Raw genomic sequence first — 15,297 nt, forward strand, 5'->3', positions numbered from 1 at the left:
AACTCTAGTAGTTTCAAGAGGTTATAATCTGGGTGACACGTGGGAGTGGGGGTGGTTGATCAATGTGACATAGGGATAGGTGAGGAGCATGGTTTAAAGTTAGGGTGCCCGGGAAAAGTCACTCAAGCCTCAGTATTTTCATCCCCAAACTGCTGTCTCTTAGAGTCCTTTGCAAATATCTATGTCTGATTCTAAATGGTGAGTTAAAGTGTCTGTAAGGTCCCAGGCTTGGCATTCATGGACACTCCTTGGGTTTTCTTTGTTAGAATTTGTGTCCTTCCATCTACTGTTCCCTGCTGTAAATCTTGATTATTTTGGACTCAATAGCTTCTCTAGAAGAAGGCTAAATCAAAGGAAGCACAATGCAAAACTACATATTGATGCTTCAAGGAAAACCCAGTGGTGTATGATCAAGGGGAGTTGCTGACTGTAGCTGGCATCGGGTGCCCGTGGAAAGGGTGGGGACTTGGGTATGACGAGGGTTCAAATAACTACTCTGCTACTTTCTAGTGTAATGAAGAAAAGTCATTTAAACTCCTTGGTTTACAATTTTCTCATTTATAAAATGAAGATAAACATTTCTACTGCTCAGGGCTGTTGTAAAGACTCAGTGGTATAGAGAATGCAATGCTGAATTATGTCATATAGGCTGAATTTTAATCTGTTTAGAATAAGATAACTAAATGTCTACCGCTACCATGGAAAGTTGAGGAATAACTCTAAATCTTCCCACAACCTAAGAAACCTGCTGTGCTGTTCTCTGGTTTTTGTAAGCTATTCATTCTACTTACAAGAATAAGAAAACATTCTTTTTAAATTATTTTCATCTTAATGTATGATCCAGCTTACTTGCAAGAATGGAAGGTCCCTGCTTTCCATAATACCACCTTTTCTGTAAACATCTGCCTTATTTCACCCCAAGTCCTTATAACATTGGCATTAGGAAAGAGGTCCTCAGGTCATACACTAGACTCTCTGTTATTCATTTTTAGACTTTCTAGAGCAATGGTTCTGACCTTTCCTGAGTCACGGAGCTCCCTGAAAATCCGATGAAAGCTACAGTCCCTCTCTCCAGAAAAATTCTCATCTGTTTTGCATATAATTTCAGATCCAATTTTGCATTGGATTTTGCATATAATTTTGCATATAATTTCAGATCCAAGACTCTACTGAAACTATTCATGGACAGAGGTTAAGAACTCTTGCCTAATGGTTGCAATGTGGTCATAAGTAATACTGCTCCTTTAATCCTAATGATATTTAGTTGATTATTAGCATGAAACAGTAATCTTGTCATTTTAAGAGTTTGTTTTCCTAAATTATTTTCTTTATTTTTCCCACTGTGACCAAGAACAAAAGCATTTAGAGTAAACTGTCCAGAATTTACTTTATAGCCCTTGGCTCAGAATACAATTGGTAACTGATCTGTACTGCCAGCGCACTGACACTAAACTAGTCATTGTTCCTAAGACTCACTAAGGTCAGCCAAGCCCTGAGCACATGTAACTCTCCATAGTTTCCACTTTAACCCTGGAGGTCTAACTACAAAGCAGATCTAAAAATAGACCAAGCCGAGCACTTACACTCCACAGAGGTGCATTTCCAACCCCAGGAGTTTTAATCAACAACGCTGTTCACAATCCAAAGAGAATGCTTTCATTTAGCAGGAAAAAGTTGCTTCATTTTGAGCAAGCTAAAATACAACCTAAAGGAATTATGAAGACTTTGAAATGTTCAAAAAATATTATCTGCTCCTGTGTTCTAGGTCTAAAAAAAGAAAGACTAAAATACCTTCAGGATTGAGTTGGCTTTCTTTGTCTTTCACATTGAATTATTCAAAGGAAAACATACTAGCATTTTCCCCCTCTTGTTTCTAGGTCAGCATGCTTCTACCAAAAAGTTTAAGTTGTTCAAACATAGCAAGCCATAATAAATACCTACCTACAAAAATATATACATGGTAGGAAGAAAAAAGTAATGAGTTTGAACATAGAAAAATAATTACAGTTCCATTCCCTAGAGAAAGTTTATTATTATTATCTAAGGCTCTTGATGGCCAAAATGGATAAGTCTCCTGAGGATTATATAGAGCAAATGTTTTCACAATAAAATTTGCTCAAAGGTTTAATTATTAATGATATATCATATTACGAATAAATATAAATATTGCATATGTGGCTAAAAGGATTTGTCTAAAATTAAAATAATTTTAATATAAAATTTTGCAATACAGTTGAGTAAATAAAAATCCTTTAAAAATACAAATTCATAAAACTAGATTCTACAGCACTGGGGAAATGAAATAAGTACACAAGGAGTTACATTGACAACTGCCTTATAATGAAAATGCCCATCTTCTATAAACCTAGCACAAACAGTTCAGGAAAATGGATATTTAAAATGTAGTCTTTCTCTATTACACGTACTTTCCTAAATGAGGTTCTTAAGCATATCTGCAGAAAGTTTTTCAGGGAAACAAATTGAGGCTCTCATATACATATGGTATTAATTCCTCCCAGCTTTTATTTGGAAGGCAGTTCGTTTGAGGCAAGTGCTAAAAGAAATGAATTCACCTCAGTGACAGTATTTCCATATCTGCAGCCAATGTGATCCTTATGAATATCCCACAGCAGAATATGACCTATGAAATTGAGATTGCGAAGTGATCCTGTTCCATTTTAATGGAATTTCAGAGTGTTGCCATCATACACTCCAGGTAAACCCCAGCAGAGTCTGGCTCTGTTACTGAATCCAGCAGAAGCTCCCAGGAGGCCACCATCACTGATAAAATGATAGCTGTAGATCAGGTGCTGCTCAAACCCAACAGGGATTTAGGAATTTCTGCCTTTGGAAGCATGCCTCACTTCTAGTTAAACCGACCACTCTACTATTTTCTCAGTAACATTTTAGATTCCCAGAGAAAACAGCTCTTCTAGTTGCCCTACCAGATATTTTGTGGACTTAAATTTTGTAAGACTGAAAAGTATGTTAAGTTTATAGCAAAAAATGCAACCTATGCCAGATACTTTGGAGAAGAGGATTAGAGGCAGCAGGTGGTTATCGACCACATAGCCCAGAAATGTCTATGTTTTGAAGATCAGCAATTTTTTTCTGTGGACCAGATAGATTTTAAATAAAAGTCACATGTATCCTGCAAGTGTTTTTTAATCTCCATGAAATATTTCATTCTGAATATGAAGAAAATAAAACTTGCCTTGGACTGAGAAAGTAAATATCTGCCCAACATTCATCAGGCTGAAACAGCAGACACAGATAAGCCAACTGCAAAGTGAACAGGAAATGACATTTCTCCCAGGAACATTGCTGTTGTAAAGTGTCACGGTAACCTCCTTCTTTGAGTGACTATAGATTCACTGAGAAACTTTCTTCTCTAATATCAAAGACAATCAGTGAGCTTGCTGTTTAAAATTATATCAGTAAGAATAAAACATCTCACTCTTGCCTACAGGATCTTAGTTGCTTCATTGAAGCAGAGAAGCAGCCTCAATTCCACTTCTGGTGAGAAGTCCCAGATAAGGGGCTTGGGGATGCAACAATCCACATTAACTTTATTGTTTCCAAAGAAATAGCACCCTGGGGTCACTTTGCAGACCAGACCTGCATCTAAGCTCCACTCTTCCTAGAAACCTAAAATAACCCTTTTTCCTCTAGTGTTTAGTCTCCTTCATCGCATTGGGTCAATAAACCTAATTTTGTCAAAATACAGGTTGTTTCCTATTATTCTTAGACTGACTGAGATAGGGCCATGTTTTTATCAAATTGTCGAGCTAAAGAAAACAGTAGTTCCGAATTTTAAGTATTTGCTATTAGATATTGAAAAAATATTTAATAGAATATATCTTTGCAGTAGTTCAGTCTCCTGTGCCCTGTGAATTTTAAATTGTATATATCAGCTTCTCATCTAGGCAGAAACATTCTGAGCGCAAGGAAACCCGCTGTGAATACTGAAATGATCTTTTCTGGCCCTGCTGCTGCTAACGTAACCTGTGGCAAAATTTCCCTGCTCTTAGAAATAGCAAATTGGCAACACAAGCAAGACTCGCCTGTGAGAACACGAAGCTCTTTGTGAAGCTAAAAGAGACAATAAAGGGAATTAGGTAGGCACGAGTCCCAGGTCTCCCAAACAAGGTCTGTCTGCACACTTGGTTGAAATGCAGGGCTGCCGTATTTAAGAAGTAACTGGGAGAAGCTGGGCACGGTGGCTCACGCCTGCAATCCTAGCACTTTGAAGGGCCCAGGCGGGTGGAACACCTGAGGTCAGGGGTTCAAAACCAGCCTAGCCAACATGGTGAAACCCTGTCTCTACTAAAAATACAAAATTAGCCAGGCGTGATGGTGCATGCCTGTAATCCCAGCTACTCAGGAGGCTGAGGCAGGAGAATCAATTGAACCCAGGAGGCAGCAGAGGTTGCAGTGAGCCGAGATCACGCCATTGCACTCCAGCCTGGGCAGCAAGAGTGAAACTCTGTCTCAAAAAACCAAAACCGAACCAAAACAAAACAAGAAGCAACTGGGAGGGTTACTCAGAGCACACGCCTCTTCCCTGAGGTTGGAAGGTTGGAAGAGTGCTTCCGACATACCCATAGGAGGAGCCATAGTCGTAGGCTGAGGCCGCCTTCCGACTGACTTCAGAGCTCAGGGCGTACTGCGAGGCCTGCTGCTGGAAGGAGGAGGCGGACGCCTGACGGAAGGCCTCGGATTCCTGGCGGTGCGCGGCGGAGGAGCGGCTGCTGTAGGCCGTGGAGCCGTGGGTGTAGATGGCAGAGCGTTTCTTCTCCCGCTGGTAGTGGCTCACGGTGGTGCGGAGGTCCTTGTTGCGGTAGCTGAGATCATAGTGCTGGTGGGACCTCTGATAAAAAGGCAAAGACATCCTGTGCCCCTTGAAGGAACCGGGCCACCTGAAGGAAAACAACACTTTTTGAGTGACTTATTAAGGAACAAATTCCATGGAACAAGTCATCTAAATCAATGTGTAAAAATCAATACTCTTCGGTGGCTCACGCTTGTAATCCCAGCACTTTGGGAGGCCAAGGCGGGCGGATCACGAGGTCAGGAGATCGAGACCACGGTGAAACCCCGTCTCTACTAAAAATACAAAAAATTAGCCGGGCGTGGTGGCGGGCGCCTGTAGTCCCAGCTACTCGGCGAGGCTGAGGCAGGAGAATGGCGTGAACCCGGGAGGCGGAGCTTGCAGTGAGCCGAGATTGCGCCACTGCACTCCAGCCTGGGCGACAGAGTGAGACTCCGTCTCCCCGAAAAAAAAAAAAAAAAAAAAAATCACTACTCTTGCTGGGTGCGGTGGTTCATGCTTGAAATCCTAACGAGGATCTCTTGAGATGGGGAGCTCAAAATCAACCTGGCCAACACAGTGAGACCCTATCTCTACAAAAAGAAAAAAGAAAAAAGTAGCCGAGTGTGGTGTGTGTGTCTGTAGTCCCAGCTACTCCGGCGGCTGAGGCAGGAGGATTGCTTGAGCCCAAGACTTCGAGGCTGCAGTGAGCTATGATTGACCATTGCACTCAGCTTGGGTGACAGAGCAAGACACTGTCTAAAAAAATAAAATAAAAATTAATATTCTTATCTTTTCCAAAGAGTAAACCAAAAAGGGTATGAAGTTTAGCATAACTGGATATTCAAAAAACTCTCCACTTCATAGCCCAGATATGCCCCTCCTGTCATTGTACCTTTTTTAAAAAAATTTGTATCTAGGAGATTTTCCTAGAAAAACAAAGTTTTTCTACCCTGGCTATTGTGTTTTTTCCTCAGACTCTTCAAAATACATATTTCTAATTTTCTGCCATTTCATTCTTCATTTGGGACTTCATTTGGGAGAATGTGGAAGGATAGAGAGTCATGTGGTGTTCATTCAACAAATAATTAGCAGCACCTACTGTGTGCCTGGCACCATCCAGCCCATGAAATCCAGTAATGAGGCTGGGCGCGGTGGGTTATGCCTGTAATCCCAGCACTTTGGGAGGCTGAGGCAGGCAGATCACTTGAGGTCAGGAGTTCAAGACCAGCCTGGCCAACATGGCAAAACTCCATCTCTACTAAAAATACAAAAATTAGCCTGGCATGGTGGTGGGCACCTGTAGTCCCAACTACGCCAGTGGCTGAGGCAGAAGAATCACTAGAACTCAGAGGCGGACTTTGCAGTGAGCTGAGGTTGCGCCACTGCACTCCATACTGGGCAACAGAGCAAGACTCTGTCTCAAAACAAAACAAAACAAAAAAGAAATACAGTGGTAAACAAAACAGACAAAATGCCTGCTCTAATTACCTTGTACAGACCCATGCAGTCTACTGCAGGAGAAAGACAATAGAGAAAACAAATAAGTCAAGTATGAGATAGGTTAATGTGCCAAGAACCAGAGAAAAACAAAGCAGGTAAGAGGGATGGATGCAATTTTAAACAGCCTCAGCAGGGATGGCTTCCCTAGAAAGTAACATCTGAGCATGAGACTGGGGAAGAGTATTCCAGAAGGAATACTAGAGCAAAGGCACTGAGGAATGAACATGACTATCGTGCTCCAGGAACCACTGATTGGCAGGGGTTCTGGGGTGGAAGAGGTATAGGAGATGATGTCAGAGAGGTGAGCTATGTGCATGGGGGAAGGGCCGGTAGTGTAGGGTCATATAGGTAGCAGTAAGGACTTCAGCTAATACTGTGAAAGGGCTGAGAAGCCATTGGAAGACTCTGAGCTGAGACTCATCCTCACTGATGTCTGAAGATGGACTGTGGAGGGACGAGAGTGAAAGCCAGGAGACCTATGAAAGGGCTGAGTTGTATACTCTCAAAATTCCTATGTTGAAGCCCTAACCTCCAGTACCTCAAAATGTGACCATAAGGACAGGGTCCTTAAAGAGGAAGTTAAGTTAAAATTAGGCCATTAGGATGGGCCCTAATTCTATATGATGGTGTCTCTAAAGGAAAAGAAAACCAAGATCCAAATATATACATAACAGAGGGAAGGCCACATGGAGACACAGGGAGAAGACAGCCATCCATGAGCCGAAAAGAGACCTGAGAAGAAACCACCCAGCTGACACCTTGATCTTGGACTTCCAGCCTCCAGAGTTGTAAGGTAATAAATTTCTGTTGTTTAAGCCACCCAGTCCATGGCACTTAGCTATGATAGCCCTGGCAAAAGAATACAAAGTCCACTGCAATGTCCAGGCTAGACGTGACAGGGGTAGCAGTGAAAGTGTGAGAGGTGGTCAAGCTCTGCACAGGTTTTGAAGTTAGAACTGATGGCATTTGCTGAAAGTTCTGAATTAGGATGTGAAAGAAAGAGATGACTCCAAGGTTTTTGCCTGAGCAATTGAAAGACAAGTTGCTATTAACTGAGATGGGGAGGAATGTGGGAAAGTATCAATTTGGGGTGGAAGAACAGGAGATTGGTTTTAATGCTCTACATCTGAGATGCCTGTTAGACCTCCCAGAGGAGACATTTTAAATCAGATGTTGGATACATGACTCTGGAGTGCAGGGGCGAGGTCCAGGATGCAGATTTACATTTGGGAGTCAACAGCATATAGGTGGTATTGAAAGCCAAGAAAATAGGTGAGAACCATTGTACACGGAAAAGAAAGTCCTAAAAGAAAACATGAGAACCATTATACACAGAAAAGAAAATTACAGACATGGTGGCTCACGCCTGTAATTCCAGCACTTTGAGAGGCCAAGGCAGGAGGATTTCCTGAGCCCAGGAGTTTGAGACCAGCCTGGGCAACGTGGTGAGACCTTGTCTCTATTATAAAAATCTAAGATAAAATAAAAAAAGTAAAATAAAGTCCTAGAACTGAACCCTGGAGTATGCTAATCTTATATATAAGTTCTCTCAAATCTCACAAACATTTCAAGCAAAGGTATAGTCTCAAACCAAAAAAAAAAAAAAAAAAAAAAAACTGTTTGCTCTATAGGGAACACGCAGGCTTCTAGTCTCCCTACATAAAGAGGTAAGAGAGTCGATTCCCAGGGTGGCAGCTGGCATTGTGAACTTGAGCTAGCAGTTCTACTAAAAGTCAAAGGTATGTTTGTTTAGCATAGGGTGGGGAGACGTCACATGGCCTTAGCATTCTTGAATAGTTTATCCACTGAAGCAGGCCTATCAGCCACGTTGACAACCCTGGATGAAGTAATAGTTTTATAAAAGCTCCACCCCCAAGTGTTTTAATGCTGTAGAATTAGTTTTAAAGTGATCTGTTTTCTCCAAATGTCGTTTTTAAAAAAATTCAAAATGAAGAATGAATCCTTCTAAACTCAGCATATTCTTTGTCAAGTTTAAAACTACTTTTTATTTAAACTATTTTAAAAGTCAGCATGCATTCCCCAGAGAAGAAAACTGAGCAAACTTCACTCCAGAAATATTTATCTTAGGGCTCATGGAAGATATCAGTCTACAGGGCATTTCCTAAGGGAAAAAAATAGCTACTAGCAAGCAACTTTGCTTCAACCCTTAAATAGATGGCTATTTTCTGTTACAAAATATAGAGGATAATTACCATGTATAATTAATAACTACTAGATGAATTTTGATAAAACAAAGGGGTTAGAAAATGTTAATACAGAATTACGTTAGGTAGTTATAAAGATATTAGAGAAGTTTCTGTTATGATACTACATTGTAACATGGCACATGTTATTTGAATGATTTTCAAATAAATAATAAAGAACCTTGTTTTGTTATAAACTAAATTCATTCCCCAGATGACTTGAAATGCTGTTATTTTCACAAAATAAAATCTTTAATTATCTTGCCCCAATACTATTTTTTACTCTCTTTATTTCTATTTCTCCCAAATACATTTATTTTTAATAATACTTAATATTCCTCTCACATAGATAGTAAGTTACAAGTAAACAGGGTCTGACTTGAAGCCCACATTGCTGATTGTCACAGCCCTGACCTCTGGAACAAAGGTACAACCACCTCCTCTTCATCAAGTAAGCCCTTGAAGTTAACTAAAGCCAGGATTAGCTCCAACACATGACGGCTGGAGTACGTTGGGAGGAAAGATGGTTTTCGTGTCTTTTGTTTCTTGAGGACCTAAATTTTCTTTCTGAAAATAATTTGAGAATTTAGGAAGAAATACAAATTCCATAGCTGTAATTTATGATACTTTTGTGCAGGCATTAGAGGGCAAAAGCTGATGAAAACGATTCCCAGAAAAATCACTGTGTGGGGCTCTATGTTGCCTCTGAAATATTACTTAACCATTTTGAGGCCATATCATTGTGCACGCTCACATTTATCCACATTGCATCGTCACAGCAAGATCCCTGAATTATAAACTAGTGACTTCAGAGTTAATTTTCCTTCTTTCGGTCTAATTTGTAACCAGGGAGCATTGTATGGCACATGCAGGATTGAAAATGCAGGGCCTCCTGTCTCTCATGCATTTCAGATTTCAACCAAACCGTACTTGGAAAGAGCATTAAACACACGCTTACAGTTCAATCTGAGGCAAATATGACCTCCTTACAGTTCCGGGAACAGCAGCTTAATTTCAGAAGAATACAGTGATGTGAGAGAAGAGCTGTGCCAGCCCAACTGGCACCCGGCTGTTCTGGTTTCCCTCCTGGAGCTTCACTTTCCTATTTCTCTGTTATTCTGACATCTCTTTGAGAAAACTGCCGAGTTCAGAAGACAGAAAGAAAGAACTTACACTGCAGTGCTGCTAAGCTCATAAGCTATCAAGTGCATTCTTCTGCTTCAGTGTCACACTTACCAGTTTCCAAAGGAGTAATGGTGGTGGAAATGTTCCGATGAGGCCGAGGAGCTGGATGAGAGAATGAAAACTCCACCTAGGTTGAATCCAAGACAATGTTAAGAGGCAGGGCTAAAGACAGGACCCTGGGGGCCAGTTCAAAAATAATGCATGTGGTCAGGCAGTCGAATGTCAGGCCACACAACCAGCCTTTTATGGCCAAGAAGGCAGATAAATATAGCAGCAGATGGGGAGGGTAGTCCCAAACCAGAAGGAGGAGAGGGGCATGGGCAGGTAGCAGCCTTAGTAATATAATTGCATAATGCCGGTCAATGGGTCTGGCCCGATTAAACCAAATATAGGATTTTTATTTGGCAACGAGAGCTATTTTCAACGTCACTTTATCATTAGATAATTTAAAAGTGTAATGGAAAGAGTGGTTTGTGTTAACAGCTAAAAATAGGTGTAGTAATATGATTCTCAAAATGGACTTCATGGAATTTTAATGCCAAGATATGGTTCTGGGCATGCTGTTAATAACACACGTACAGTACATTTAAAAGATACAACGTGAAAAAAGAACTTGAAGCTAACTAAAGGCAAAACAAGGAAGAAATGGGTTACACATGGTGGCAATTTTTGCCTGACATCACGGTCACTATTTCTCTCATTTCAGGAAAATTTACAAGGTTAAGTCCTAGCTTCAAGCCTGAATATTTGATTCCCTGTTCATTAACTAAAGCCTTTGGAGATGCAACTCAATGTTTTATCTTTCCTAACTCACAGTAGGGTCAGTCCATCTAATAAGAGATTCTCTTTCTTTGTTCTTTAAATGGTGTGACCAGTTAAGAGGAGGTATAACCCAGTGGTGAGAGCCTGTGTTGTAGATTCAGACCAGATCTAGATCCCACTATATTGATAGAACTTAGTAGCCATGTAATCTCTAGCAATTCATTTCTCCTTCCTAAGCTTCAGGTTTTTTGACTATAAAATGGGGATAATGATATCCAAATTATAGGATTGCTATGGTGATTAAATGCGATACTGCAGACAGAGCACTTGACCTAGTAACAGTCACATAATATAGACTCAGTAAATACCAGCTATTATTACTGATACCAATAATATAAAAGCTCATTGTTAGATTATATGTATGCAGCAGGTTGGCATTTTGATCTACTGGCCTTATGTTCTGACAGTGATATTACATCAACTGAATAAAGGTCACTTGTGTCTATCAAAATTGTTTCTCTTTTTGAGGCAGGGTCTCACTCTGTTGCCCAGGCTGGAGTGCAGTGGTGCAGTCTTGGCTCACTGCAACCTCTGCCTCCCGGGCTCAAGCAATCCTCCCACCTCAGCCTCCCGAGTAGCTACAGGCACATGCCACCACACCTGGCTAATTTTTTTTTTTTTTTTTAACTCTTGGTAGAAATGGGGTTTCACCATGTTGCCCAGGCTGGTCTCAAACTCCTGGACTCGAGTAATCTACCTGCTTCAGTCTCCCAAAGTGCTGGAATTATAGGCGTGAGCCACTGCACCCAGCCTCTATCAAGATATTGAACAGACTCAATATTATAGTATACTTCATCATGACTTTCTTGATGATAACTACAGTTAACACTGTTGAGGACCTATCCAGTGCCAGACACTGGGATAGGCAGTTTGTATACATGATCCCACTGACTTCTTGTATCCCACTGATACCTTGCAGGGTATAGCTTCATTACCCCATTGAGGAAAGCAAGGCTTCCAGAAGGGGAGGCATTTGCCAAAGATCACACAGCTGGTAGATGACAGAAACGCAACTTCATTCAGAGACATTTGATTCCAAAGCCCGTGTACTTGTAGTCATGTATTGCTGTCTCCTCCAGTGGCACTTTGATGGTAAGAAACTAGATATTTTGAAATGGCCTTTCAAGTGCAATATGGTTCTTCACTTGTAATAGAGGGTTAGCTTCTGAGCTACTCAAAGTATGTAAAAGAATCTATTCCATCTAGTTCTGATCCAGTTACCTGTGAAATTCAACCTGGAATTTCTTCATATACATACATCTGCTATTAGTGAGCATGTGGACATTTTAGCTATCTGGAAGCCATAGGCGAGTTTTCCAAGTGTTATGTTCCCCAAGCTTCCATTTGTTCTCTAAACATCCAATACAGAATGCAGTGATTCTTCTCAAGTCTTATCCACCAGCCATTAGGATGATTCCTGGTGAGCCGTTTCTCTAGAGAACATTGGTAAATTGCCCCAAATCTTCTCAAAGCAGAAAAGAGGAAAAATAAACAAATGCTTTTTTAAAAGTGTTTTACATTAGATGATTTTCTGGGAAATTTGAAATTAACAGCTGGCTAACCACTCCATTAAGTTTTCAGGATAATTACATATCTGTAAGGGTATCATGAGTAAGTGTAATTGACCAGAGTCCACATATATAAAGGAATCATAACTAAGTTACAATAATTGATTCATATGAGCCCAAGTTTTTCTTCTTTAGTTTTATTATCCAGTACATCACCATATGTAATTTATTATGTAGCTAGTTGTAATTGAGATAAATTTGCTGTTAGAAAAAGCTGAATCTAGATGATGCCACAGCAGAAAGATCACTTAGGAGATTCTGCTGGGTCTAGCTCATGCTTCTTTTGTCTAAACTTATTGTATATTTGTTTGGAATAAACTCTTGCTTTCACAGGGATCCTGAGTATCAGTGAATCAATGATAATATTTTAGTTTTTCCATAGTGTGTGTGGACTTCTCTCATTTTTGTATTTTTTTTTTTTTTTTTTTTTTGGAGACGGAGTCTCGCTCTGTCGCCCAGGCTGGAGTGCAGTGGTGCAATCTCGGCTCACTGCAAGCTCCGCCTCCCGGGTTCACGCCATTCTCCTGCCTCAGCCTCTCCAAGTAGCTGGGACTACAGGCGCCCGCCACCACACCCGGCTAATTTTTTTGTATTTTTAGTAGAGACGGGGTTTCACCGTGGTCTCGATCTCCTGACCTTGTGATCTGCCCACCTCGGCCTCCCAAAGTGCTGGGATTACAAGCGTGAGCCACCGCTCCCGGCTGTATTTTTAACAAGGATGAAAGTTCAGTAAATATTTAAATGTATTGATACTTGTAGCCAGTACATTTTGACCTAATAAATTATTGTCTGTTAATAAGAAACATAAATGAAACTCTTCTTCTGTAACAGTTCTTCCTTCTAATGGACAGTATTGGCACATGGTGCTATCAACATAAATGTGTGCATGTGCACATACACACATACACACACAAACAAGCATACACACACAGTTAAGTGGTTGAGAGGCAGCACAGTGTGATATATAGGAGGCTATGCTCTGTGTGGAACAGTCCTGGGTTCCATCCTCTGTCACCTTCTGGTTGTGACTTTAAGGATATTAATCTCTCTAAATCTCTATTTTTTTTTCTTTTTGAGACAGGGTCTCTCGCTCTGTTGCTCAGGCTGGAATGCAGTGGTGCAATCTTGGCTCACTGCAACCTCGACCTCCCCAGGCTCAAGCAATTCTCCCAGTTCAGCCTCCCAAGTAGGTGGGACTACAGGCACACGCCACAACACCTGGCTAATGTTTGTACTTTTGTAGAGATGGGGTTTCACCATGTTGCCCAGGATGGTCTCGAACTCCTGAGTTCAAGCAATCTGCCTGCCTTGGCCTCCCAAAGTGCTGGGATTACAGGTGTGAGCCACCATGTCTGGCTGTAAATCTCAATTTCTTAATTTCTTAATCCATAAAATGTTTTCATGATAATCACGCATATGATAATCAAATAAGATATTGTAAAACAGTATTACTTCCTGGCATATAGCAAATAGTCATTAAATATTAGCTACTATTATGAGGACTTATATCTCCTATTTTTGTTTATTTTTTCTTCAATGCGGATGCTTTCTACAGAAGAAAAATCTTAAATAAATTGTTCAGTGTGCTCTTTTGAAAGCCGTAAATTTGCTGTATCCTTCCTACTTCAGTGTTGACTAATTTATAGGCAACACTAAAATAAGAAAGATATCATATTTGGCATCTAGTCCTGTGGTTTACTGAGTAACTTTGAAAAATCATTTCACCTCTCTGAAGCTCCATTTTCTATCTGTAAACTAAAGGGCTTAGAGCTAGATGATCACTAAGGTGCTTTCCAGCTCTAATAACCTGTGCTATCAATCCACAAAGTAACTATTCTATTCTTGCCTTGCTCATAAGCAGATTAGCAACATTCTGTGTCGAGCAATTTGTGGGAAGAATAAAACAAATCCTCCCTGATCCAAAAAGTCTGCTTCTACCTGCTGGCTCACATCTGAAATACTCCTCCCCGAGAGTGTCATTTTATGACTTTAATCCCTACTACGCTGAAAATAACCCAGAGAGGTATTTCAGTATGTTATTGTTTCTTTTAAGTCTTTGTGTGTAATAAGTAGTGGAGAGGGAGGGAAGCAGAGCCAGTGGTGAGGGTGGGAGTGGCTGGAGAGTGGGGCCTAGGACTCTTATCAGAAGTCAAATTTCATCTAGTTATTAAATGAACTAGATCTAAACTAGGTGAACTAAATCTAAAATTAGATTTTTTTTTTTTTTTTTTTTTGAGACACAGGCTCACTCTGTCACCCAGGCTGGAGTGCAACGGCATGATCTCAGCTCACTGCAACCTCCTCCTCCCAGGTTCAAGAGATTCTCCTGCCTCAGCCTCCCGAGTAGCTGGGACTACAGGCGCCCGCCTTGACACCCAGCTAATTTTTGTATTTTTAGTAGGTTTCACCATGTTGGCCAGGCTGGCCTCGAACTTCTGACCTCAAGTGATCCGCCTGCCTCAGCCTCCCAAAGTTCTGAGATTACAGGCATGAGCTACTGCACCCGACATAAAATTAGATCTAGTTTTAATGTTGAGTGTATCTGGGCAATGGCAAAATTAAGGCCAATGCAGTTGACATCTTGCATCAGAATCCACAGACTGTGAGGGACCCCTGTGAGCTCCTTTCCCAGTTTTGGAAGAGGGCATGCCTGCCATGGTGCAGAACTGGCAGGTAAGTGGGATAGGGCCCAGGCCTTAGTCACATCCTTGCCTATTACCCTGTCCTCTAGACTAGACTCCAGGCCATTAGGAAGCACAAACATAATTTGTTGTGAAATGCTCCACTCTTGTTTATGGAAATGGAATTATTATTATTATTATTATTATTATTTTTTTTTTTTGAAATGGAGTCTCACTCTGTCACCCAGACTGGAATGCAGTGGCGTAATCTTGGCTCACTGCAACCTCCGCCTCTTGGGTTCAAGCAATTCTCTGCCTCAGCCTCCTGAATAGCTGGGATTGCAGGCACCCACCACCATGCCCAGCTAATTTTTTTTGTATTTTTAGTAGAGACGGGGTTTCACCATCTTGGCCAGGTTGGTATTGAACTCCTGACCTCATGATCCACCCACCTCGGCCTCCCAAAACGCTGGGATTACAAGCGTGAGCCACCGTGCCTGGCCTATTATTATTATTATTATTTTATTTTATTTTATTTTTTCGAGACGGAGTCTCGCTCTGTCACCCAGGCTGGAGTGCAGTGG

General features: G+C 41.1%; 2 protein-coding genes across 4 annotated transcripts in view; one reads left to right on the forward strand and one right to left on the reverse strand.

Moving 5' to 3' along the window:
* MYOM1 (myomesin 1) overlaps nucleotides 1–4,919 on the reverse strand; it is a 152,268-nt gene extending 147,349 nt beyond the window's left edge. For both annotated transcript variants that reach the window (XM_058438577.1, XM_032152705.2), the window contains exon 1: nucleotides 4,602–4,919. In XM_058438577.1, the coding sequence (XP_058294560.1) occupies nucleotides 4,602–4,891 (290 nt within the window). In that variant the 5' untranslated portion in view covers nucleotides 4,892–4,919. The remainder of the gene's footprint in view (nucleotides 1–4,601) is intronic.
* Nucleotides 1–15,297, forward strand: part of LOC116468711 (myosin regulatory light chain 12A) — a 67,939-nt gene that overhangs the window by 20,093 nt on the left and 32,549 nt on the right. Inside the window, exons 3-4 of one of the 2 annotated variants that reach the window (XM_058438579.1) lie at nucleotides 6,952–7,106; nucleotides 11,444–11,616. Coding sequence is in view for 1 of the 2 variants with exons in the window: in XM_058438578.1 (XP_058294561.1) it covers nucleotides 11,614–11,616 (3 nt within the window). In the remaining variant the exon portion in view is untranslated. Of the gene's footprint in view, nucleotides 1–6,951; nucleotides 7,107–11,443; nucleotides 11,617–15,297 lie in introns of those variants that run through there. The other variant, XM_058438578.1, reaches the window with a different exon arrangement.

Source organism: Hylobates moloch, unplaced genomic scaffold, assembly GCF_009828535.3.
Source record: "Hylobates moloch isolate HMO894 unplaced genomic scaffold, HMol_V3 SCAFFOLD_5, whole genome shotgun sequence".
Lineage (NCBI taxonomy): Eukaryota > Metazoa > Chordata > Mammalia > Primates > Hylobatidae > Hylobates > Hylobates moloch.